Source organism: Rutilus rutilus (assembly GCF_951802725.1).
Source record: "Rutilus rutilus genome assembly, chromosome: 6".
Taxonomy (NCBI): domain Eukaryota; kingdom Metazoa; phylum Chordata; class Actinopteri; order Cypriniformes; family Leuciscidae; genus Rutilus; species Rutilus rutilus.
In genome coordinates this window covers 13,559,607-13,585,084 of record NC_140214.1, presented here as the reverse complement: position 1 = coordinate 13,585,084, position 25,478 = coordinate 13,559,607, and the positions used below count along the sequence as shown (strand labels likewise).

At 38.5% G+C, this 25,478-nt stretch overlaps 1 protein-coding gene across 3 annotated transcripts in view; it reads left to right on the top strand.

The window, feature by feature from the left end:
• Positions 1-2,874: 2,874 nt before the first annotated feature.
• Positions 2,875-25,478, top strand: part of carmil3 (capping protein regulator and myosin 1 linker 3) — a 47,430-nt gene continuing 24,826 nt past the window's right edge. For all 3 annotated transcript variants that reach the window (XM_084410554.1, XM_084410553.1, XM_084410552.1), the window contains exons 1-12: positions 2,875-3,115; positions 5,774-5,868; positions 13,824-13,874; positions 13,977-14,036; positions 14,151-14,272; positions 15,288-15,382; positions 18,606-18,676; positions 18,825-18,898; positions 22,912-22,987; positions 23,330-23,418; positions 23,652-23,746; positions 24,527-24,613. In XM_084410554.1, coding sequence (XP_084266680.1) covers positions 3,058-3,115; positions 5,774-5,868; positions 13,824-13,874; positions 13,977-14,036; positions 14,151-14,272; positions 15,288-15,382; positions 18,606-18,676; positions 18,825-18,898; positions 22,912-22,987; positions 23,330-23,418; positions 23,652-23,746; positions 24,527-24,613 — 973 coding nt within the window. In that variant the 5' untranslated portion in view covers positions 2,875-3,057. The remainder of the gene's footprint in view (positions 3,116-5,773; positions 5,869-13,823; positions 13,875-13,976; positions 14,037-14,150; positions 14,273-15,287; positions 15,383-18,605; positions 18,677-18,824; positions 18,899-22,911; positions 22,988-23,329; positions 23,419-23,651; positions 23,747-24,526; positions 24,614-25,478) is intronic.

Here is a 25,478-nt window from a genome sequence, read left to right as displayed (position 1 = left end):
AAAGTTGAAAAAGTGGAAAAGCATAATAGGACCCCTTTAAAAATGCTGCATTATGCATGCCAGGACAGTAGTTGGTGAGGTCACTTCGTTAAGAAAAACTATGCGCCTATAGACTGAACACTTAAAGGGATAGTTCACCCAAAAATGAAAATTACCCCATGATTTACTCACCCTCAAGCCATCCTAGGTGTAAATGACATTCTTCTTTCAAACAAATACAATCGGAGTATATTAAAAAATGTCCTGGCTAATCCAAGCTTTATAATGGGAGTGAATGGCTGGTGAAAATTTGAAGCCCAAAAAAGTGCATCCATCCATTATAAAAAATACTCCACACTGTTCCAGGGGGTTAATAAAGGTGTTCTGAAGCGAAGCAATGGGTTTTTGTAAGTATAAATACCCATATTTATAACTTTACAATCTAAAATTACTAGCTTCCTCTAGACAACCGTAGGCATACTACGCATGTCGACTTGCGCCACAAGAGTAACCCATGACCCGTGACATCGTATGACTTACGATGTTGGAGTATCGTAAGCTTAGACGCCTCTCACGGTTTAAACAAATAGGGCTGCGCAATAAACTGAAGCTACTCTTCTATTATATAGAAATCCTACAACATTTCTCTTCAAAATTTTTAATTTGCGACCAGTGTTTTGTTTTGCTCTCCTCTGCACTTCTGCGTTCCTCATTATGTTGTGTGTCGGGTCAGGGGTTAGTCTTCTTCCACCATAAATCAATGCATACGACCATCTGTTGGAAGCCAGTGATTATATTTTATAAAGGTTTGCCATATTCTACAAAATTCATTTTCTTCGGCAAATTTTCACCAGCCATTCACTCCCATTATAAAGCTTGGAGCATTTTTTTATATAACTCTGATTGTATTCGAAAGAAGAATGTCATATAAACCTGGGATGGTTTCAGAGTAAATCATGGGCTAATTTTCATTTTTGGGTTTCAATTTCCCTTTAATATGCATGCACATGACATGAAGTCATCGTTTTCACAAATTCACATTTTTGTAGTTTACACGGAGACAGTAACTATTGTTGTCAAAAACTTTGCGTTTTCAGGCCCCTAAAACACTGTTGTCATGTAGGCCTAAACGAATGGCCAAAATGCATGCAACATTTTTCGTTTTAGTTTTTCGTTTTAGTACGGTTGTGTAAATGGCCCCTAATCCTTCAACCACATTCACTTACTCCATCCTATTCCTATCACTGTGCTTACATCCTTTCCTTCTTTATGCATTAGTCCATCCCTCCTGTAATGTTCCCCTCAGGGTGCACTCTTCCACTGTCCCAACAAATAGACGTACTTGGTCTCTTTTTCTCCCTTAAACCAAGCAACTAAAAATACTCACACACACTTGCAGCATCTCATTGAGTAGATATGAGGCCTGGAGGGTTGGTACCAGGGACAACACTAAACCCAGTCGCCTCCTGCCCTTCCCCCTGCAACCCACCCTTCCAAACACAGAATCAGCCTAGGGGTAAGTGTAGGGCAGACACGGTTTCAACAGAGCAAGCAATGCCAGAGCAACAGAGAAGCAAATAAATAGTGTGAAGAGGAATGGATAGGCACTAATAGAGAACATCATAGAGAGAGAGTGTGTGCCATGGTCCTCAGGGAGCCCGCTTATAGTTCTGTCCAATCACAGACATTATTTGCTGCCTGTATTATCCTTTTATGAGTGACGGGGATTTTAAAATACTCTATTATGAAAGAAACCATTTCTCTCACTGCCAAGGACACTGACACTAGTCTCTTTAAATAGCCTACCCATTTTTAAACTCTGAGTTACAATATAGACTAAAAACACTAGTCACAAACCCTGCCCAGATATTACCCTGCAAGCTGATTCTAAGGTCTGTCACTCTTACAGCTAACAAGGTGAATGACTCTCTTGAAGCTGTTAGAGAGTAAGTTGTTTTCTTTCTCGTGTTAATGTATTTCCCATTGAAATGGGAAGTTTGGGCAGGATATATTAAATGGCTTGACATTGTTTTTTGTTGTTGTTGTTGTTATTGTTTTAATTAGCCTTATAGGTTGCAGTTGCTAGTCACTTGCAGGGGGCCTTAGGGAAGGGACTTACTCATTCTAGATGGCAATTGATAGGACAACAATTTGTATAGTGCAGGATGAGTCATCAATATTTTTGGACAGAGAAAGACTGTACATTTTAAATACGTTCAGTATATCTGCTCACCTTGTGAAAAAGTACACTTTAGCATACTTTTAAAAAGATAATAATACACTTTAAAAGATTTAAAGCAGATCAAAGTGTGCTTAAGCGTGACTGCAAAAATGCAAGTAATGATTTAAATGTATTTGTTTGAAATTACACATTTGTAATGATGAAGTTACTGTTTAGTAGCCTATATTTAAAATATATTAACTTAAAATGTAATACCAAATAACACACTACAGTTAAAATAATAATCAAGTACACATTTTAGTATTGGTCACACCTTCAGAATAAGAGTACTTTAAAGCATGAGAAAGCCGTGATTTAAGGTGTACTTTAAAGTAAAACTTTTATTACAAAGTGCACTTTAAAAAAGGATGCAATTGTGTTAAACAGTCATGGAAGTGAAATACAGTTTAAAAAAAAAAGTACACTACAAGTGCACATTCGATAGATTTAAGTGCACTTCTTCACAGGGCATGGGATCTATCTATCTATCTATCTATCTATCTATCTATCTATCTATCTATCTATCTATCTATCTATCTATCTATCTATCATGCATCATGTATCTATCTAGCATGTCCGTAAATTAGTCAAAAAGATTAAAGGACTTAATGTTCTCATTCATTCAGACACAAAACCTTGCGTTTGCATTATTAATTAATTGCTTTACATAGGATAGATATATGCACACTTGTGAGTGAACTCCTCTCTCATGCCCCCTCCTCCTCCTCCTCCTCCTCCCCCCGTCGCTGGCTCTCTTCAGTATTATATGTTTATAGGCATTGGCTGAGAGAGAGAGAGAGCATTATAGCTGCTCCTGCTTGATAAGGAAAAGGAAGAGGAAAGGGGCGCTGGACGTCATGGCATCCAAAGACACCGTCGCGATTGCTTTTCTCACCGTGAGTCGGGAAATGACAGGTGATTAAACCCTATAGCTTTTTTTCCTCTTCCTATCCGACATTCGACACGCGCACCATGGGATTTGGTAAGCGCGTCCCCGCTCGCGGCCGGTGCTTTGTTTTTTAGTGGTTTGAAATCCTCAGAGCGGGGAATGTTTTATAAGGTGCCACATTTGTGGAGATGTAATGATTTCTAATACAGATTGAATGTGATTAACGGCAGAATCATTCATTGCGCGTGTGAGCATGTGTGCTTGTCGCTGTAATGACGGTCACTTCGTGTCTATCTTCAAAAGGCTAAATTTGTGCAAATCGATCAGTTGGTTTTTTGCATACAGTGTGTTGCGTTTGCCTGCAGTGTTTGCGCGCGTGTATAGGTAGTTGTGTGTGTGTGCGCGCGCGCGCTGTTCTCCCTTTGATGTGTCTCTGAGTCTGATATGAGTTACTTTCAGTCCTTTACACATTTGCGGATCGCTGCTGACGCAAGTTCACAGATAGGCTCATACTCTTCAGTCACATTCATGATGTGTGTCTTTAGGGCTGATTGAACACAATCATAGAGGCCGTCATCTTTGCGCACGGTGATGCGTCCTCCTCACACTGACACACACATTGACACACTGAGCACACACTAGCAGTTTGACATTTGGAGCGCTCTCACTGTTAATTACCTTCACACATTATTATCTTCCTTTGGTAATTAATCCCTATTACTAACCCAGTATTTACTGTCCTGCTCCCAGCCATGCTCTTCAATTTCCATTTAGTGCACTTGATTTTTTTTTTTTTTTTTTTTTAGAAATGTGAACTTAACTGCTTTACCTTACAAAATAATTTGACCATAATCATAAAAAAAATCAAGATATTTTATCATATGGTATATGAGACAACACATACTTTTACTGTAAATTATTTTTTTTAAATGTATTATTTAATTTTTTGTTGAAATAAAGAGTATGAATTGCCTTTTATATATGCATTGTATTGCCATATATTATTTCCATTTAACGAGGCAATACATATGACAATACAAGGGTTGACAATTTAAATCACATAATATAGAACCAAATTTTGGGGATCGGTAGTCTATACCACAAGGGACCTTAGTCCCCATTGCCACGAACTCTGAGAGATGTTCTCATTTGTCGATTGCTCTGGGTATTATTTTTCCTTATAGAAAAGCTAAAAATTAAAAATGCTGACCAGTCACAGCACCTAAAATTTACATTTTCCGTTATGCATGCTGTAGGGTAAATTCAGGTAAACTGGGCCACTTGTAGACAACAATCATGTTAATGTTAATAAGTGACCACGCTATTTTAATTTTAACCTAAAGTCTTATGTGTTAAAAAGTAAAATTACAATAGAGCAAATAGAGTAAATAAGGAGCATTAACAAATAAAATAAAGCGATAGAATCATAAATAAATGTACAGGATAATGTACAGTCACCTGGTGCCTGGAACTACTTTAGATTTGCGTTTCCCCTAAAATCGTTGCACAGCTTAGAACGTTCGCAAACCAATCAGATTCAAGCATTCAACAGCCCCATAGTATAACACAAAATAATCCTCCAGCAAAGTGATCCAGACCCCAACGTAAAGCTTATTTCGTGGCTACCTGCTAATATAAATGGATGTAGATTATTGATTTGAGCTGAAATTATTGGATTATGTGAGAAGAAAGAGACATGATATGAGAGACATGAAACTGGCATGTAGGACAAATATACAGTTAAGTCAATTTATAATAAATATTTGACTGCAAAATTATGTGACTGACCAATCAGAAACTAGTTTTTTTGAATGGCATGCATGTAATAAGCTAAAATAAACAATGAAGAGTAAAATTATGTCATTGAAAAAAAGAAAAGAAAAATCTAAATGGTAACATTAATTAATCATAAAAAATTAGATTAGATGTGACAAGAATTGTTAGCCAAAGTTTTGAAATAGGAGAATAGTGGGCAAGATAGATCGCCTATACAATATGAAGGACAGTGATTGAAGACGTACTGTGCTGCTTGAACACAGCAGTCTTTCTCTCTCTCTCTCTCTCTCTCCATTTTTCCCCCCTTTTCATCTCCTGCTTCTCTCTTTTTTCACCCACATTTACATATCCATACCCCATTTACCCATTTATTTATCCCCCTGTGACTCACTGTAGTGGAAACATGTGCTCTAGTTTGTCCCTTTGCTGTTCTTAGTGTCAGTCATAAAGCCCAGGATTCCGTGATTGGGTCTTACACAGATTAAAGTTGATTGCGACTGCATTAACTGTTTCTCTCACTCTGATCCTTCTCTCCCTCTCTCTCTTTTCTCTGTTATTCATTCTTCCTTTTTCTTCCTTCTCTGAGTATTTCCTTTAGTGTAAAAGGCATATTCCAGGAATTAGATCCCAGGTCTAATTTGTGTGAGGCCAGATAAACTTTGTGACTTTCTATTTTATTTTCTGCTTTTGCTTTGAAGGTCATCTTGAGGTGCTTTTTATTTGTGTGTTGCTTTTTGATATGTACTTCATGCATGTAGAAAAACCACCTACACAAGTGGACAGTGTGTAAAAATAAAGCATATGGGTGTAATGCAGTCATTTTCTAACCCTGCGTGCAGTGAAATTACGTCTAAGATATAGCTAGAGTGCTTCTGTGGCTGTTAATGCATCTCCTGTTTATTTTGCAGAGAGCATCAGACGAGTTATCGACAAGACATCAATCAAGTTGGTGATAGCTATCAAAGTAGAGAACAAGAGTGGCAAATCAGAAGATCGGATTCTGGTAAGGCACTAATCTATAATACTATCGTGTACGTCCAGTACAGGTACAGTTCACTCGAATTGAAATTGAAACCCTCATGTTGTTCCAAATCTGGGTGACTTTCTTTTGTGAAATTCAAAAGGAGAAATTCTTTATTTCATAAAATTACAATGAATGGGAACTCATTAAACAATGCCAAAGCAAAGCACCACATATTATTCTTACAACTCACCATAGTCTAGATCTTCTGAAGCCTTAATGTAAGACCTTTTAAGAAATTGAAGTCATTCAGTGATGATCTTCCCCAATAGTTCGCTGTTAATTGATGTGACTGGATCATTGAGTCAGTGAGTTGAACTAAATAACTGATTTTGATTCATGAATGAATCATTCAGACCATTCTGGTGCTTATTAATGCTTGAAAGCTTCCATCCTTGTTCAGAAACATTGTTTTTAAAAAGAAAGAAAGTCAAACATGTTTGGAACAACATGAGGGTAAATAAATTATGTCTGAATTTTCATTTCTTTGGGTGAACTATAACATTTAAAAAAAAACATCAGCTTTGGGCACGCTGTGCCTTTATTTTGTGTCTCTATTATGCAGCAGTAACAAAAACAATGAGCCTAAGACTTTAACCTTTCCTCCTCTGTAATGGTGTGTGCAGTGTTTACTGCCTGCTGGTTGGGTTGTTTTCGCCAAGTCCATTTGGAGAATGGGCAATGGAATCAGTGATAAAAGCAATGTAAGTGTGATGGTGCGCACACACACAAACAGAAATTGTTGGAGACCAGACCCCTGCTGTGCAGTGAGCATTACCGTGGCCATTGAGTCTTGTGTGGGTCGGAGGGACCGACCGACTCTGGAGGGAGTGTGTGCGAGATGAAGGATGATGAGAGCAGAGGTGGCATACGAATGCCAGTGTGTGTGTGTGTGATAGTCACTTCAAGACCATTGAAAGCAGCTGGAGACTTAAAATGCCAGGGTTTGGAGCCACAAAAGCTAAATTAATCATCCAGATCGGTTTCAAACACACACACAGAGTGAAAAAGGTGATGTAGGTGAGGAATCAAACTCATTTCCTGCTGAGTGTCGACAGATTGATGTTGACACAAACCCTGAGAGATCTTCCTTTCTTTTTTAAAGGGGGTACTTCTTTCGAACCTGTTTGACTTACTTTCTTCTATGGAACACAAAAGGAAATCTTTAGCAGATTGTCCCGGCTGCTCTTTTTTCCGTTTATAAGAAGTGAATGTAGACCACGCTGTAAACCTGAACAGTAAAATTAACCAAGTGAAATGTTTATTTCACTTGAATATTACTGAAAGTTCATTGTAATTTATAGAAAAAAAGTTGACATTGTTACTCTAAAATTGATGCAACTGATTACTTCAAATACTTAGTGTTTATAGTGCACGGCACGAATAAATGAAAAAAACGATAAATTTATTTTTTGGGGAAATATCTTTTTAACCTCACCCCTCCTGCCAGTTAGCCTTTGTTTCTCTTCCTCTTTCTGACTCTGTCCATTTATATTAACATCTTCTACACCCCTCCCCCCTCCGCTGTGTCTTAGACGGCTCTGTTTTTTCTTTCTCTGTCATCGTTCTGTTCCTCACATTACATTCTTTACTTAGGCTCGCTCCTCTGTTCTGTCAGATTGATGTCAAGTGTGTATTTTCAGTAGTTTAATGTGCTTATGATTGTGGATGGTTAGAAATTGTGCTCAAAGAGCATAGCAAATTTAAATGTAGGTCCAACACTATGACAAGAGCTTGCAGGCACACTAAAACACACTTAGACACACACACACACACACACACACACACACACACACACACTGTGTGATCCTCACTTGTGGTCTGTCACTCGCTGCTCCTTTACCCCAAGGGTTTTGTGTGTGTGGTGGTTTGCCAACTGTACCAGACTACAAACACACTCTCATCTGCACATTCATCCACACACACACACACACACACACACACACACACACACACACACACACACACACACACACACACAGATATCTGGCCCCGATACAGCTGTATAGAGTGCTCAGCAAGACATCAGCTCAAGCCTTGGGGCACAGCTTTAAAAAATATGACTCAAACACACTTTTTCTCATACACGTTCACTTACAGATCACACAGCTTAATGTGAGCACACACATTCAGTATATATTTTGTGGAACCCACATTGCTGCCTCCACAGTAGAGAGATAGTGTGATGTTGGAAGAGGGGATGGGCTTGGTGAACAGGAACAGGGAGAGACTCACAAGAGGGGGCAATGGAGAGAGAGAGAGAGAGAGAGAGAGAGAGAGAGAGAGAGAGAGAGAGAGAGAGAGAGAGAGAGAGAGAGAGAGAGAGAGAGAGGGAGTGCGAACGGCAGAGGAGATCGGTTGTTTTGAAGCCCCAAATGTCGCCTTTTCTTCCCCTTCAATTATTTATCCCTGTCTGTCGCTTCAGTTTTTCCTCATGTGGAATAAAAGGCCAATTAAAGGCTGCGATCGCCACAGTGAGTGACGTGAAGACTTCCTCAGATCGAGGCTGTCCGCACCACCACGCTGACTGCTCGCCCGTACTCATGCAGAACGCTTTCTAGCTGACATGACTGACTTTAGTGGCATGTCTAAGTTCAGATGCAGTGATTTTATTTGGATATTTCTTAAAAGATTTTGTTTTGCTTTTTAAGTGTATGACTGTTACTGGGTAGTTGACATTGCTGGTAGCGTCCTGCAGTGTGACATGCAATTCGTCTAAAACTACTTAACACTTAACTACTAACAATTTTAATTCTTATATAATTATTATATGTGCAGTTTTATGACCTAATTTTAATAAGATTTTAATTATACTCACACTGCAGGACTAATTGCAAAAAGATTATTAAAAATGGAAAAACAACTTAAGTCACAGCACCTTAATATTAAGAACATTTTAATGCCATGGTAAAAAATGATAATAATTGAGAATAAAGTTTCAAAATTAATTTCAGATTAGGGCTTTTATGAGGAAAAGGGCATAACATTTTGAGAATTAAGTCACAATAAAACATTAGAAGAATGTCCACTTTGGTGTCACTTTCCTTACAGCATCAATCTCAAAATGCTACAAATTTGTTTTCCGTAATACATAAAAATAATATTTTCCCTAAAATCTTGAAAATAAAACGTGTGTCTATTATTGGTTAACTAACTAACCTATTACATATGATTCATGATCTTTATTAAAGAAATATTCTGGGTGAAACTTTATCAACAGCATATTGACAGAAACGCACTTACAGTGGAAGTCCATGGGACAGCCGTTGTTTGTTTTTATAATTGCATAACTGTCAAAATGTTGTTTACCGCTGCTATTGCTATATAGTAGCTCAACTTGTATTTAACCCAAAATAATCCTTAAATGTGCTGATCAGTTCATATTAGATCTTTAAATATAAAACCTTAACAAGGATTATGGGTGTACCGCTAGGGAAAAGAGCTTTCTCTCCTCTAAGAAGCATCTTAGAGTTGCACAATTGCTGCATTATGATAGTAGACGCAGGGTTTAAGACGGGTAATGTGATACGAGGTGCTTAAGTAGAAGTCTGCGGTGCAGGGATAACCTGTGATGTTGAGAGGTAGTGACTATGGAGGATCTGACTGCAGTCTGGCCGGATGTGATGCAAGAGACAAAACCGATCCACAACAAAAGAGGTAGAGTAAGAGACATCATAGAGTAGATATGGTGTGTGATACGTATCCCTTTTGGTTTGAGTTTATCTGTAGAGCTGAGGGTAAGCCTTTGTTGAAGAACTAAGATGATAGCCAAAAGATTGTAGGTTCAAACTCCAGAAAGGTCGATGACCGTTGTACCCTTGAGCTACAATAAATAGCTCAAGGGTATTGACCTACAATAAATACCCTTTATTCTATTTGTATGCAAATACAATCAATATTTGTAATTGAAATCGAAATTGTATTTATCGATATCTTTGTCTTATTTTCCAAAATACCTGAAATTATATTATAAAAAGATAAATGTTCGTGAGAAGAAAAATTAAGTCATTGAGTGGATTCCATTCGAAAGTGTGCATTATTATGTCCTACTCATTCTGAAAGACAGCACTTGAAGTGAGCACTCAGAAGATAAAGGTATTACTGTTTTTATAGGCCCTATGTCTCAACATTTTAATTTGAATTCTGAACACTGCCTTGAAATTCAGGCTTATAGCTGCATGGATCTTTACCAGTACCAGTGTGATGCATATTAGAACCTAACTGTATGAAAAACAGAATGGGGGAACAGAATCTAATGATGAAAACAATTATTTAGGTTTATGCTTAACACAAAAACTGTAAAATTATTTGAAATGATTAAAATTATTATTAATTCCTGTTTTTCTAAAAAAAAATTTATGAAGACTTCTTTTGTAAGTCTTATTATCTTCTACTACTTTGTATCTCAAGTAAATTTATCTTACTTTAAGGATGTTTCTATATGTTCTTGGAAAACCAGACCAGAAAAAATATCCAATAGATAAATTGACTTATGCATAAGATATTATGGCTTGTTTTCTTAGACTTATCTTTTGAAAAGAAGTGTATTTTGTCTTTCTTCACTGGCTGATTTTTTCGCTTGTTTTTAACTTCACCCCTCCTCTCTGTCGTTCTCTTTCATTCTCTCTTTTCTTTCCTCTCTTGTTCTCTCACTCTAGGCTTTAGTTGCAGAGCTGCTTTGATTCTGAGACTTTTAATCATCAGTGAATCTGGAGCACAGCATTTCAGCCCTGATCTGTCCTATCTTCTATCCTCTCTGCTCACTCGTTATTCCTCTCATCTCTTCGCCTCTTAAGTTCAGCAGAGTTAAGATGCGGACCTGCCGCGGGAGTAAATCCACGCTCTTCCTCTCCTCTGCAATGGCTGACAGCAGAAATGGGTCCGTCTTAGGCAATGACACCTGCGTGCAGTGTGATGTGTCTGAGAAGAGATGTACAGAGGCATGTTTGGAGCAATCTGCTGCTCTTTTCTAGTCTCCTGGGCACAGCGCTGACGTGTCCCCAACACCCTTTGAATTATGGGTCGTGTTTGAAGTGTCAAGCCAGATCCCCGACATCGTATGATTAATATAAACCATCTCCCTTCTGCACACACAAACCTCTCCTCCCTCCTTCACACACACACACACACATCCTCATATCTCTCATTCTTTGAAGTCGGTACTGAGAGGTGGTGGATGATTTTTAGGGCAAGTGTTGAACCAGTCTGATCTCCTCAGGCTCGAATGGTCCATGAAAGCCACGGACTGAAGTCGCCCCGTCTACCTTCCACAGTTGGCCTGTCTGCTATGACAGGATGAAAGTGTTTTTTGCTCTTTTACGAGTGGATGCGGTGGGTGGCCGTCTCACTCAAAGCGGCTGACCTCTGACCTACTCGCAGGACGTTGTTACAGATAAACCCAACCTCGCTTGGCCCAGTCTTGTTCAAAAATGCTTGCTCAACAGGGCTTGGATCCAATAATGAATGCTAATGTTGATATCAGTATACGCTGGATACCGTATTCTGTCTGCGCTCGACAGCAGGGTGAGTAATGTGAGTCGTAGCTTAACTGCTGCATTCATTACCATGCGATCAGCCACGGTCCCCACCCATGCAATGTGTTAGGTAGTCTTTGATGTATTCCAATCTTTCCTTAATTGGGGGATCCCCGCTCTTCCATCCATCCATGCAAACTCGGTCAAGTCCAAACACCCCAGCGGGCTTTAATAATTAATGTGGCTGTTTACGTGCCGATCTTTTGTGTCTGCTCCCTTTGATAGTAAAGTCTTTGATGAGTAGACGACGCTTTCTGGTTCCTGAACTGACTTTTCCTTCCTCTATCTGTTTCTCTTGCGTCATCTATCTTTCTCAAGGAGGGTTTTTATATAACGAAGTTTTCCTGACCGGTTATTGAGTTTTGTGGTGGGGTGCACTCTCTAAAATGTCATCTCTCGATCAATGGTTGTGTCACTCTGTTAACTCTGACAAAGTATCGGGAACTTTCTTTACTCAAAACACCCAAACTTCAACATCCAACCCCAGCCGCCATCAAACCTTATACGAATACCCGCCATCAAAGCCTATACAGAGTCTTTATTAAGGAGAAATCTGGGATCTCCATCTCTGGTTCTTCTTCTTGGTGGGGTGCCATTAGTAACACATCGGAGGGAGACCTTGAAGAATCGAAAGCGACAGGGCAGAAAAAGAATAGATGAATGAAGGAGGGTGAAGAAAACAGGGGGCCTAGGATGAGGTTCTGCATTGAATCAGAGGAAGTTGGAAATTTTTGAGATAAAATGAAGGGAGAATTGAAGTATATACATTGTAGATCAAACAAAGAACATCCCGGGAAGAGTAGAAGAATGTTGCAGAGGACAAAAAGGGAAGATGGAGAATGGTTGATGTTTAGATCACTGAATCTCTGCCTTTTTGACTCGTTGGCCCACCACTGTCCATAACACACACACACACACACACACACACACACACACACACCGTATTATGATATAGGTAAATTAACTGACCAATTAATTTTGTGATTCCAGAAATTTTAACAACTCAATAGAAAAAGAAAATGTCAGTTTACATCTTGATTGTATGTTTTTTATTAGAATTTTGATTGAGCAAGTTTGTTTTAATATACTAATCTTAATGTTAATTATTTTAATAATAATATATTAATTGAATTAATTCTAAGTTATGCTGTGGCCCCTAGTGGCACTCGGACCCCTGGTTGAGAATCACTGGTTTAGATGATGGGGAAGGGAGGGACTGGTGTGAGAGGTGTCACAAAAGCCTAAATGAAGTGTGTTAATAAGGAATTTAAATTATGAATGAGATTAAGTGGTTTCTCCAGACCTGATCGTACTGTTTCAGGCACACGCACACACTTGTTCCCTTTCTTAAAATATAGTACAATCCCTCTTTTTATGTTTCTGTAATCCTCAGACATCACACAAATCCTTATTCCGTCCTCTCTGCGCCTACTTATCTGTCTGTAACACTGTTCGCCTCACTTCATAACACATGTGAAATCCATAAACAACAGCACCCATAGAAGCCCCCAGTCTCCATAATTTTGTTATAAAACTGAATCGTTATTAAAAATAAATTATTAAAATGCTTTAAGAAATGTATTAACCCTGTAAAGCCTGAAATATGAAATAATAGTAAGAAAAATCACATTTGGAATGGTTTATTAAATCTTTAGACAATTTGTCTGTGTGTATTCACATTTGATAAATCAGACTTTTATGGTTGGTATAGTATGATATAGGAGAATATGGAGCTCATACTCAAAGAGAGAGAGAAAAACCCCCATTTTTATTTAGAGGCCCAAAATCCAGTTTGGTGCAGTTGCTTATATTTTATATTTTAACATGGTTTAAAAAAAGGTGGCATGTAAATGCATCATGTAAACCTAAATTTCTTCAGTCCAGAAAGTGTTCATCTCGAAATATAACTAACAATATAAAAGTTATACTTGGGTTTACTTTGAAAATCAGTAAAAATTTCACAGCAAAAAGACAAGTGTACCACATCCTGAAGGAGGGAATGTTTTTAGAATAATATTAAAAGGCCTTTTACTTGCTATAAACTATCAATGATAGCAGATGTGTATTAGATTGTGTTCAACAGGTATTTTAAGCAAAGTTCTGATCATGTTGATTCAGAGGCCTTCGAAATTTGCGTATCAAATAAGATAAAGTACGCTTTATAGGATAATTTGTGTTGCGTAATGCACACATTAAACAAATAAGAGCCCCATTGTACTGTAGCGTTATCTTTGTGAGTAAAGTGTTCAGTAGGCAAAATGGTTAAACAACTTCATGACTTGGATTCAGTTGAACAGGTTGTTCTCCAGGGAAACCTAAACCATTATTTCTTTGAACAGTCTTGCACTTTGCACTTAATCTTGCCCTATTAATTGTGCTTTCAACCTCTCTTTTGTCTCTCAGGCTTTGGCAACATGGCGGCTGTACCTCATGGCCCCCAAGATACCAACCAAGGTACGGTAGGCAATTACGCACCACCTGTCTGCTCCATCTAAAAGCACTGCAGTAATCTGATTTAGAATGAGTAATGTAGCAAGATGCTCATTTTCCCCTCAGGTGGAACAAACGTTCAACTTCCTGGAGATTCGGGCAATGAACACCCACCCGGATAATCAGGTAGAAAAATCATTTACAGGGCTCCTGTGTTTTAGCTATTGTTGCCATATTTTTTTTCTCCCACTACTTCTCTCAAATGTTTTGCTTCACTAAAGCATGTTCTTTCCTTCACAGGTTGTCATAGAAACAGACAAGTCCACATATTCCCTGAGGCTGCAGTCTAATGACCACCTGGATCAGCTGATTAACCACATCAACTTTGCGCTCTCTCGGATCTTCAACAATTCCATCTACACGTAAGTATCCTAAGAAACCCACAGGTTTGCTGTGGTCCCACATAGCCAGACTTTGACTGCAACTGCGAAACGTTCCACATTCCAAGAACCGCCCACTCGAACATAAAGCGACCAATCACAGTTTGCTTTGTTTTATTACTAGTGTTTTTTCATTATAGACTTACATCCAAAAGTTAGTGCTTATATTATATAATATCATATTATATTTGTATATATATACTGTACATATATAATATAATATGGATGTGTTGTGGATGTGGAATATGGAATAATGGATGTGCATAACATATTTCAAACATAAGTACCTCGTGGCGTAAAAACAAAGAAAAATGTAATAAATGTAAATAAATAATATATATTAACTTTATAAAGTCCTGCCAAAAGTTGTTACATTATTTTTTAAACATTGCAAAGTGAAATAAATACAGTAGTTCTTACGGATATCTAGCAATCTACTACTATCCTGGAAAATTCTGTTAATATTTCATTTCATATCACCATTAAAACACAGGCGGAGTGATTAAAAAAAAGAAAGAAACCTATGTGCCCTTACTCTCGTAAACTGCGTAAAACCAGCCAATTAGAATAAAGCTTGCCAGATCGAGCGGTCAGCGAACACGATGTCTGAGGCTGAGACTAACCCCGATGACCGATCTGTATTTGCTCACACCATTCAAGCAGAGATGCAAATCTGATTTCTGTTGCCTATGCACTGTATCTTAGTGCTAATGTAGTTTTTTTTTGTAGAATCCATAATGCTGCCTATAGAAGTCAGTATCTGCTAGAGCAGCAGGGGTGTGAGGCACTGCTGAGCAGATAATTGAGAGATTTTCTCATATTCAGACAGTAGGAGATTAGTGCAATGCATAAAAGCACTCTTTTCTGTCTTAGTATTCAACTCTCTCGCTCTCTTTCCTGTTTCAGCTCTTTGGCCAGGTGTTCACATGCTGGGTCGGAATAACTGAGATTCTGATGCATTGCGAATCCCTCTCTCCCCCTCCCTCTTCTTTTTCAGCCCCTCCATCTTTCACGCAGATGGAGATGTTACTGACGGAAATCGGAAATTTTCTCCAAGTTCTGAGAGTTCAGTGGAGACGCAAAGAGCATGTGGTGAGAGAAATATAAGTACATATAGTTCATGCATCCACACACAAGCTCATACATATTTTGATTATACACCAGATTTTAATCTCTCTAATCTCTTTTTCTTCCCCTCTCACCACTGCTGTTTTCTCAAAGAATATTTTGAATATTTTGCTCTTAATTTATGCCATCTACTTGGTTTTTGTGCTCTTTGCTTTTCATGACAAATTATATAACAATATTTGTTTTGCCACAGCCGCTGCAGCTGTAGACAGTGAAGGACAGAATTAAAACGGTGCCAGATACATAAATTAAGAAAAAAAATAATACAAAAGGTCAAAATTGAGAAGTAAAATAAAATCATTATACGGAGCAGTTGTAGTGGGTAACTGGGTATACGAAAGACTATGCAAATTACTCCGTGCCCTTCATACGGTGACAGGGAGAGATGCAGAGTGCAGCCAGTACACAGAACACAGTCCTTATGTTTGACTTATATAGACTTAAATGAGAAACAAAAAGGGTTTCACAGTCTTGATGCCATAGGAGAACACTTTCAAGCTCTTTTTTGAAATATTGCTAATATCTCCCTACATATATTGTTCAAATATATGTCATAGTGTCCCTGTAAACAGAAGAAAGACTACCTGTTTGGTAGAACAATGGAAAACTGGGAGTGTAGTGTCACTAGTGGCACAAAATCGCTTAGAGGAGTTCCACAAATAACTTTTTGTTCTTCAGAAATACATTTATGTATTTATTTATTCATTTATTGGTGCTTTAAATAATCCTGAGATGTGTCAAATAACTGCATAGCTAGCACAAGAACAGTGTTATTTGTGTAATTATAAACATTTTTAATTTGCTTTTATTTTAATATTTAAATTTTTGTTTAAAGGTGTCATGAATTGAGAAATCAAATTGTCCATGCTCTTTTGACATATAAGAATTGTACGATAAAAATATCCTGTAAGTTTCAGAACTCAAAACTTCCTCGTTAGTCCAAAAACAGCTTTTATTGAAACTAAGCTCTTTGTCACATTATTACGTCATAGTGCGAAGAAAGACCGCCTCTGCAGAAGATCAACTCCTATTTCTACATAAATCAAGCGTAGCGTTAGTTCTGGCAGGTCACGTTAGTCAAGCTCGCATCAGCTGACCCTCAGCTGATCCACATCTACCTATAGCAGTGGTTCCCAATTCCAGTCCTCGTGACCCACTGCTCTGCACATTTTGTAGGTCTCTTTTATCTGACACACTCAGTTCAGTTCATGGAGTCTCTCCTAATGAGCTGATGATCTGGTTCAGGTGTGTTAAATAAGGGAGACATTCAAAATGTGCAGAGCAGTGGGTCACGAGGACTGGAATTGGGAACCACTGACCTATAGGAATACACCGTATACATATATAAGCTCCTTCAGTATTATGATCAGCAGCTATGACGTTTATAGCTCCTCCTCTTGCCCAGTCTGGATTTGGCATTCTGATTCCCCTTGAATCAGAATAAATTCTCGAATTATGTTGTAGCCTACTTTTTATATTTGCAAACTTCCATGTTGGTTCTGTTCTGTTTACCCCAAGGGGGGTTATTGCTGCTCTCCCTGCTCTTATCCATGCTAGGTTGCATGGATGCGCAGGGAGTTCTCGCCCAGAACGGAACCATACCGCCAATCCAAACTGTATGCTAATTGTCAGTCGTATCTGAGGATTACAAGAAAGACGTTCTAAAAGTGCCAAATTGTGGAAACAAACTGTCTTTGCTTTACCATCCATGTGATTCTAACATTAAGAAAGCATGGATGAAATTAATTTCTTTACGAAGTTCCAGTCAGATCACGTCAGTTAGACACTGTTGGTATGACTGTCAGTTAGGCTACGTTCACACTGCAGGCTGAAACGACCCAATTCCGATTTTTTTGCCCCTATGCGACCTGTATCTGATCTTTTCATGACAGTCTGAACGACACAGATCCGATCTTTTCAAATGCGACCCAGGCCACTTGGATATGTGGTCCAAAATCCGATAAGTATCCGATCTTTTGAAATGCGACTTCAGTCTGAACGGCCAGGTCGCATGTATCCGACCCGCACGTCATTGATACGCGATAAACATCATAAGTCTGCGTTGAAGTAGTCGTCGGTTTGAAAACGGACTGCATATTCGACGAGCTGAGGTAAATCTGCCGAACGGGTCAACCTCGACGAGCCCGTTAATTAAAAAAATAAATAAAAGCCCACGGCCACCATCATTATATATCCAATGTGAATAAGAGTAGACTAACGAACGTTATGTTAACTTATTTGTGCTGATATTAGATAGGTCAGCGGCTGCTGTCTGGCTCTTGTGTTACGGTCGCTGCGCGCGCTCTTGTGTTGTGTGTGTGTGTGTGTGTGAGTGAATCACAGTTAGTTGAAGTTTAGCTACTTCCGCAAACAACAAGTGGTGACGTCGTTGACCGTTGAGTACTCTTTTGCGCATGCGGGTCACTTCTGGGTCATTTTACGTTCACACAGGAGATCACAAAAGGTCGCATTTAATTGGAAATGTGAACGGCCTGGCAAAAAAATCGCATTTTTTCAAAAAATCGGAATTGAGCATTAAGCCCTGCAGTGTGAACGTAGCCTTAGACACTGTTCGCTTCTTTACAGCCAATTTGTTTTTTAAACAAGACACAGTTCGACGCAGGCTTTTCAGAGACACTGAAAATAAAAGATGATGCAATGACAACTACAGTACATTGGAAACAACAGTAATACTGCATCATCACTTTATCTGATGCAGATTGCCTTTGCTCCGGCATTTATGGGGTTAATGCGTTCAGGATAGAAAATAGTTTATTACTTCTAAATTAGGATGATTTTTTTAATTTATTTTTTATGTAAAAATGTTAATAACATTATACCCCAGACAACCCCTTTAAGACTGAGTAATTTGGTTTTGCTTTTATCATTTGTATTAGTTTATGTTTCAATTTAGTTTTAATTCATTTGTTTCTGTTGGTTGCCAAAATAACATTTCTCATTTTAATGCAAGTTTGTTTTCATATAATATTTATATTTTATTTAAATAGCATAAGTGTTAGTTAGCAATAACAACTCTGCTCGATAATCCTTTGCTGCGAAAAATAGTTTGATAAAATGAGAGTACTTTGCCTTCGGTGCTCTAAAAACCATTAAATCTTTATTTGTACAAATACATGTAGGGCAGTTTTTCATTTTTAGGCATTTTTTTTCCTTTCTCCCATTTCAGGGGGCTTTTCTGAGACCTATGCAGCTCTGTGCGATTACAATGGTATCACCTGTAAAGAGGAAGTGCAATGGGTAAGAGCTTACTTTGACCACAAAAACATCCTCAGCGCTTATAGCTGTGCCATTTTCTGCATGTGTCACTGCTGTTATTGCACTCTAAATATGTTTACTTCCTCTTTTTGGGTTTCTCTGCTTTCCTCTGTCTCTTTTGCTCTTTCAGGATGTGGATACCATCTATCATTCACAGGACAACAGGGAGTTTAACCTGTTGGACTTCAGTCACCTGGAAAGCGGGTAGCGAGAGCACACAAATTTACATCTCATCTTAATATTCATGTTCTGTATCTGCAACCTCTAATTGCTTGCCTTTACTTTCATTGCCATCTCTACATCCCACAGAGCGGAGGTTTAAAAGCTTCTTCATTTTGGAAGGATTAGTCTAATGATAACTCTATGCTTCGTTAATCGCTTCGTATTGATAGGGATTTGAATGATAATTGACACAGGAATGCTGATGTCAGCCAGTGCTTTGAATATGTGCTGAATTGAAACAGTAATAATACATTTAGACTCTTTCCTGTGGCGTCTCTGCTGACTTCCTGCCCGGTGGGAGTCATGCTGTTTCTTTTTACATCCGTCCAATCGGTGTCAGGTTCCTTCACTGATTCCAGATCAGATTCTGTATTTTCTGCTGATGTTGGGTCTGTGTTTGCAGGCTGAAGGCTGGTCCACAACTCTCTTCCTGTTGAAACAGGATTACAAATATATATGACCTGTGAAAACGAACGTCATCTCTGTACTTTCACCTACACGACCATGCCGGCCTTTAACACATAAAAAAGGAAATGCACTTAATATATTTATACTCTGACTCTGAGAAATGATACGGTTCGTTGAGCACTTTGCTCAAGGGCAGTTCCGGTTATCTGCTGAAAAAGATTTTTTTTCAGCAGTCGTATGATGAAACTCTAATGGGAGTGCAGCCACTTAAAGATCATTTTTGCATTTTAAAAAGAGCTTTTGCCTGACAAGAGTGCTTGTCATTTCAGATATACAGTTTAGTGAGTGTCTTTCAGACGATTGGTGTAATTTAGCAAAGGCTTTGGCTCCGTCATTGACCACATTTGCATGCTCTGTTACAAATGCATGATGTAAACTTTTGAACAAAATTGCCATAAGTTGATGAAGCCAATATACCGGTTTCTAGACATCTGAATAAGAAAGCTACCATATTCTTTTATTAATCTAAACTTTCTGTCATGTAAAAACCTTTTTGGTTATGTTCTGTGGATATCTGCACATGTCCAAGTGAAAGTTGTTATGACTGCTAGAAGTAAAAGCGGTTGTAAAAAAGTAAAGCTTTCAGAGAAAACGTTTTGGACTGAGAAGACCAAAAGAAAAAAATTTCCTTCCAAAAACAATCTATATGCTTACAGCGGATGGGTCACATGACCTACATATTGAAATTTAAAGCGCATTTGTATGCTGGTGTCAAGAACATGATTGAGGATAAATACTGTGCAGATTATATATATATATATTTATTACATGGCTTGGTTGAATTCTAATGTAGAATAGACCGCTGCTAAGTATAACCAGAGACAATTTATATAAGAGACATGCCACTTCCTCAATCCTCAATACAACTATATAAGGAAAACCCGTAACGGCAAAGATGGCGGTTGTATGCACATGTCCCGCCCCTCCCGCCAATCATCTGCTTTTAACAGTCAAGCCGGGAAACATTTAAGCCTATCGTCTGGTTCCACTGACGCATGCGCACAGTTAAGGTTTTGCGACAGCTACCAAGGTAGTTAAACCATTTTATATCGACCACAAATATGTTACCTTACATTCTAAGTAAAATACACAAAATATGTCTTATTTGATCGGTGAGTAATGTAGATGAACTGCTACGCTTGTGACAGGGCGCATATTTAACTGAAAGAACAAGCAGAGAGAGAGAGAGCCCCGGTTGCGCGCGCGCGCACTCTCTCTCTCTCTTCGGAGCCAGGCGAAAGTGTAAACAAGACTTCACCGTCTCCAAATTAAGCGCTGTTTTGCTCTCTCTCCCGCACGCATATTAATCAAAATAAAACGACATGATGGTAAAAGGTTGGAAGACCAAAGTTTCATGTTGGAGCATTCGGAGATTTATTTTCCCTGAATTACCGCTGGAATTGTGCTAAAATACGTTGCCTGATCTTCTCTGAAATGCGTTCCGCACATTCAGCTGACATAAAATTACTCTCTAAATAAACGAAAAAACCTATCCAGTGATGTTATGTTTTCTGTGTTGACACTAACCTTGTGGGATGTCCATGTCCTAACTGCTGGGATAATCACACAACCATATGACACGTCCAATTCGCGAACTAATGACTCCTTTGAACCGATTCATTTTAATGAATAGTTAAAACAACTGATCTATACAATACATTGTTATTACTGATAAAGTGCAAACCTGCTTATATTTAAATAATGGAGAACAATATTGACATTGAATATTGCCATATAAATTGTCTCTGATATTGCACAACACCGGCATTCTGGATAGAGACGTAAATGAAGTTGGTGTCGTGAACCCTTGCGCATGCGTAGTAAAAGTATAACCTGTGGGGAAAAAGGTGTTTTAAACCTTATTTTGGGGCAAAGTCATCAAACTTTTTCAGCGATTTTTATTATATTTTACTGCTGTTTCTATACATGCAGTTTTTATGTCCCGGTGACCAGTGAAAGTGCAGTTCTGACTCTCTGCCCATTCATTTAGATAGGAGCCTGGTCTTGTTAGTCCGAAATAGCTGCCCGGAGGCGTTGCCAAGATGGCGGCCGAGTGGCACGACTTGCCTAAAAGGACTTTGGTATAACACACCGTTGCCATGAAAAACAGAGCGTTGCTATGGACGCAGGATTCTAACCGTAGAGACGGAACGGACTATTTTCTTTAGCGGAAGCAATACAATCGTTTTTAAATCAGTAAACTCCTTTTTAAATCAATATTTTGTGTCAGATTATTGATTTATTTGGTAGGTAGCCATGTAATAAGCGGGATAATGTAGAGCGAGGCGGTTGTTATAGCGAATTCAACCCTTTCAGGCTGATTCAAGCCTGTCGGGGTTGTATTCGCTATAACAACCGCCTCGCTCTACATTATCCCTTACATATGTATGTGTGTGTGTGTACTGTAGATAGAATAAAGGTTAAACCAGCCATGTTGAAAAATCCATTTTAAAGTGATAGCTGTGTTTTGAAGCATGTCATTAATAGCTGGTGCAAGGTTATTAGTTGGATCCCCAGCCTCCAAAAACCAGCTTGGCCACATTAAACTTCCAACAAACCAGCTGGTAGCTGGTTTGCTGCTGATCCAAGATAGTCTACCTATATAGACAACAGTAACCATATCCCAAAACACATCTGCCATCTTCAGATGGATTTTCTTACTAGTAAAATATGGTCCTTCGTCAGAAAACGATGTGCATGTAAATGTGGTCAATGACATATTTCCATTAAAAGAAGAGTGGAGTTTATTTGCATTGCCTTAAGAGTTGAACATCAAATATTTGCAAAAAGAAGTATATTTTAGACACAAACTCAACATATAAGCCTTTATACTGCAGGGCATTTCAACTGCCATTCCTTTATTTCTTGCTGTTTCACCAGCCGGGACACTTAAACTACCATCTAGATGCCGCATCTGTCTTGAAGATGTTATGTCATTGATTTTTAAGCATTTGTTCCATTAGAACATCTAAAGGGAGAGAGATGAACGGGTGAGGTAGAGAAACTCTCATTTAGAAAGAGAGAACAGCTGAGTACACACTGCCTACAGCCTCACTACAGCGTCTAAACAGAGGAATGACGAAGCTGCAAATGAGAACACCGCCATCAGCCGTCCTCAACAGGAGAAACCCCTATGCATTTCTTTCCCTCACCGCCTTTTTCTTCGCTCTCCATATTGAGTGCAGTATGTCCGCTCTGTCTACCGGGTAAAAAGGTTTTAGGCTCAGGGCCAATATTAAAAGCTGTATCACAGACACATTGCACTGAGTAATTCACTGACCTGGCATCAGTTTTCCCATCGATCCACACTGTCCTCTTCCCTTCCTCTCCTGGCTTTCCTCTCAGGGAGCGTTTATTGCTGAATCTATCATTTTTCTTGAATAATAACATCTCTATTTTTGTCTTGAGGAGAGCATGCAATCTTATGAGGGGTTGCATGAGTAAAGTGAGAACGCCTCTGTTTGATGCAGCTCCTCACTAAGACAATCTGTTTTGATTTTTCTCTTCTGTGTCTCTTTTCGTCACAGGGACCTTGCGGTGATTGTGGCGGCCATGGCGTATAACTCATGGTTCACCAAACTTTATTGCAAAGACTTGCGCATTGTAAATATCCTTTTATAACCATTTCAATCTTTACTATGTCCAAGTCTTTTGTTTTTCTGTTTTTGTTTGTTTCACGTACAAAAACGTACCGTGGTATTATTATTAGGGTTATCATCTCTACATGCGGTTTTGGACACTAATTTGATGGTAATACGATCATATTCTTTTGAAATACCATGTTAATACTATGGTATATGAAAATGGTATTCATTCAGTCTGAAACTGAAGTCTGTGACAATGTGCATGAAGTCATTATGGTGAGTCTTCTTGAAGAATTCAATTCTAGTGATTTTCTCCTTTTCCCCCTCTCTCTTTTTCTCTCTCACACACACACACACATAGAGTTCAGAGGTCGTAGAACAGATTCTGCACTCTGTCAGTAAATCCAGCAGTCTGGAGGAGCTCACGCTGGAAAACGCGGGCCTTAAAGCGTGAGTTATAAATCTCTCTATTGCTCTCTGTGTTATTCATCACTCCGACCACTTTACTCTCTTTTCATCTAAAAGTTAGTTTCTTGTTCTGTCACTGTCATTTTTTTTCCCCTTTATGCCGTTCCCAGTCTTATTCCCCTGCCGCATTTTTGCTTCTGTATTTCATCTCTGTCCCAGAGTGCGGAGCTTTGTATTGCAGTTCCGTTTCTACTGACTTTCTTTCTGTCATTTAGAGATTTCCCACAGAAAATGGCCACTGCCCTGTCAGAAAACCCAGCATCAGTCATACACTCCATTAACTTGGCCCACAATACACTGGACAACCAAGGTACATGCATCAAAGTCTCTCTGGTTCTACTATCCCTCTCTCTCCCCACCTCTCTGTCTATTTACCTGCTTTTGTCTGTTTTTACACTTTCTGTATCAGCATGTACGTCTGCTATTTCTGTCTCTGAGTGGGTGTATTTTGTTCTTTCTTGTCTCTGTTTTGCTGGCTGATTGTGCTGTATCTGTAGCTGATTTGAAAATGGCATCTATTAGATTTGTATGTGTGCTGTGTTTTTTCTAATGTGCTTGTTTTTGTGTCATTTTGTTATGTACTGTACAGTGTTTAGTGGAGCAACTACTAGTAATGCTACCATCTTAAATACATGTATTAATAGCTTGACAATGGAAGTACATTCGAGTTGGCCAATAGTGCCGTATAAAGTGAACTTCACAGTAAATATATTTTACTTTTATTATAAATAATTTAAGATTTTATTCAAGATTTTATAAATGATTTAAAATAAATAAATGAATTGCGTATTTTAAAAGGCTACTTCCCCTTTAAGTAGCTATAGTTCAATTAGCTTCTTTTTGTGAGTAGCTTGTGTTTTTCACTAACAGTAGCTTCTCCAACACTGGTACGTCCTCTATATGTGTCAGGGTCAGAGTTTCAGCCTGCCATCATGCCTGACACATGTCATTGCCTATCACATCACAAGTGTGCGTGTGTGAACGTAACTACAACAATGTCAGTGTTTGCCTGAAGGTGCATGATAATACGCTGTGTGTAAATTGGACTGTGACTGATCCAATGTGTTTGTGGATGTTTGTTTTCCCATAGGAGTTTCTAACCTCATCCAGCAAGTGTGTCGGCTCAGTAAAGGCCTGCGTCTACTTAACCTCTCCAAGACGTCGCTCTCTTCAAAGGGTGTGTTCAGAAGTAATCTGTCTCTAGAGGTGTAACGCCCTCTGCTGGTTAAGTCTATAACAACTATTGCTCAATTACAATTCACTGATATTGAATAGAAGCATGTAAGAAAGTTAATGTGAGATTACATTTATGTCCAGTTAGCCTTTGCTGTAGATGCCATAACTACATTAACTTTCTGTCTGTCTGTCTATCTACTGTCCGTTATATTATATTAATTAATAATAATTCAAATGTATAATAATTATATATATATATACTGTATATATATATATATATATATATATATATATATATATATATATATATATATATATATATATAATACAATTAAAATATAGTCATTACTTTTTATAATAATATTTTTCCCAAAATTACACACCTCTGAACTTGATGCACACCCAAATCAGACATGAAAAATGATCTCAAACTTAGCACAAAACAATAATTTGTCAAATCACAGTCTGGACACATGGTCTACAGAAGATCTGCAATCTCTATGTTACATTTCAGGCTGTCAAAATGATGTTTTCTCACTCTACTGATCTAGAATCAACTTCCTATTCTCTCTTAAATCAGTAAGATTATCGATGGATTAGTTGCATCTGACTTCAGAGCTTCAGATTCATGACCAAAGAGCTTGTCTTCTCTTGGAGAGCCCAGACTCAATTACCAGCATCCTTGGCTGCTCCAAGGGTCTGCTAAACCTCTGGTTTTCTCTTTCAATCAATACAGTTTTAAACCAAGTGGATAGATGGAAAGCCTTCCAGCACACGCCATGAATCAAAATCCACTCGAAATAGCTCCCATCATTAATCTTTATTAATAATCTGTTTTGTGACGACTTCATTGCAGAAGTTTTAAC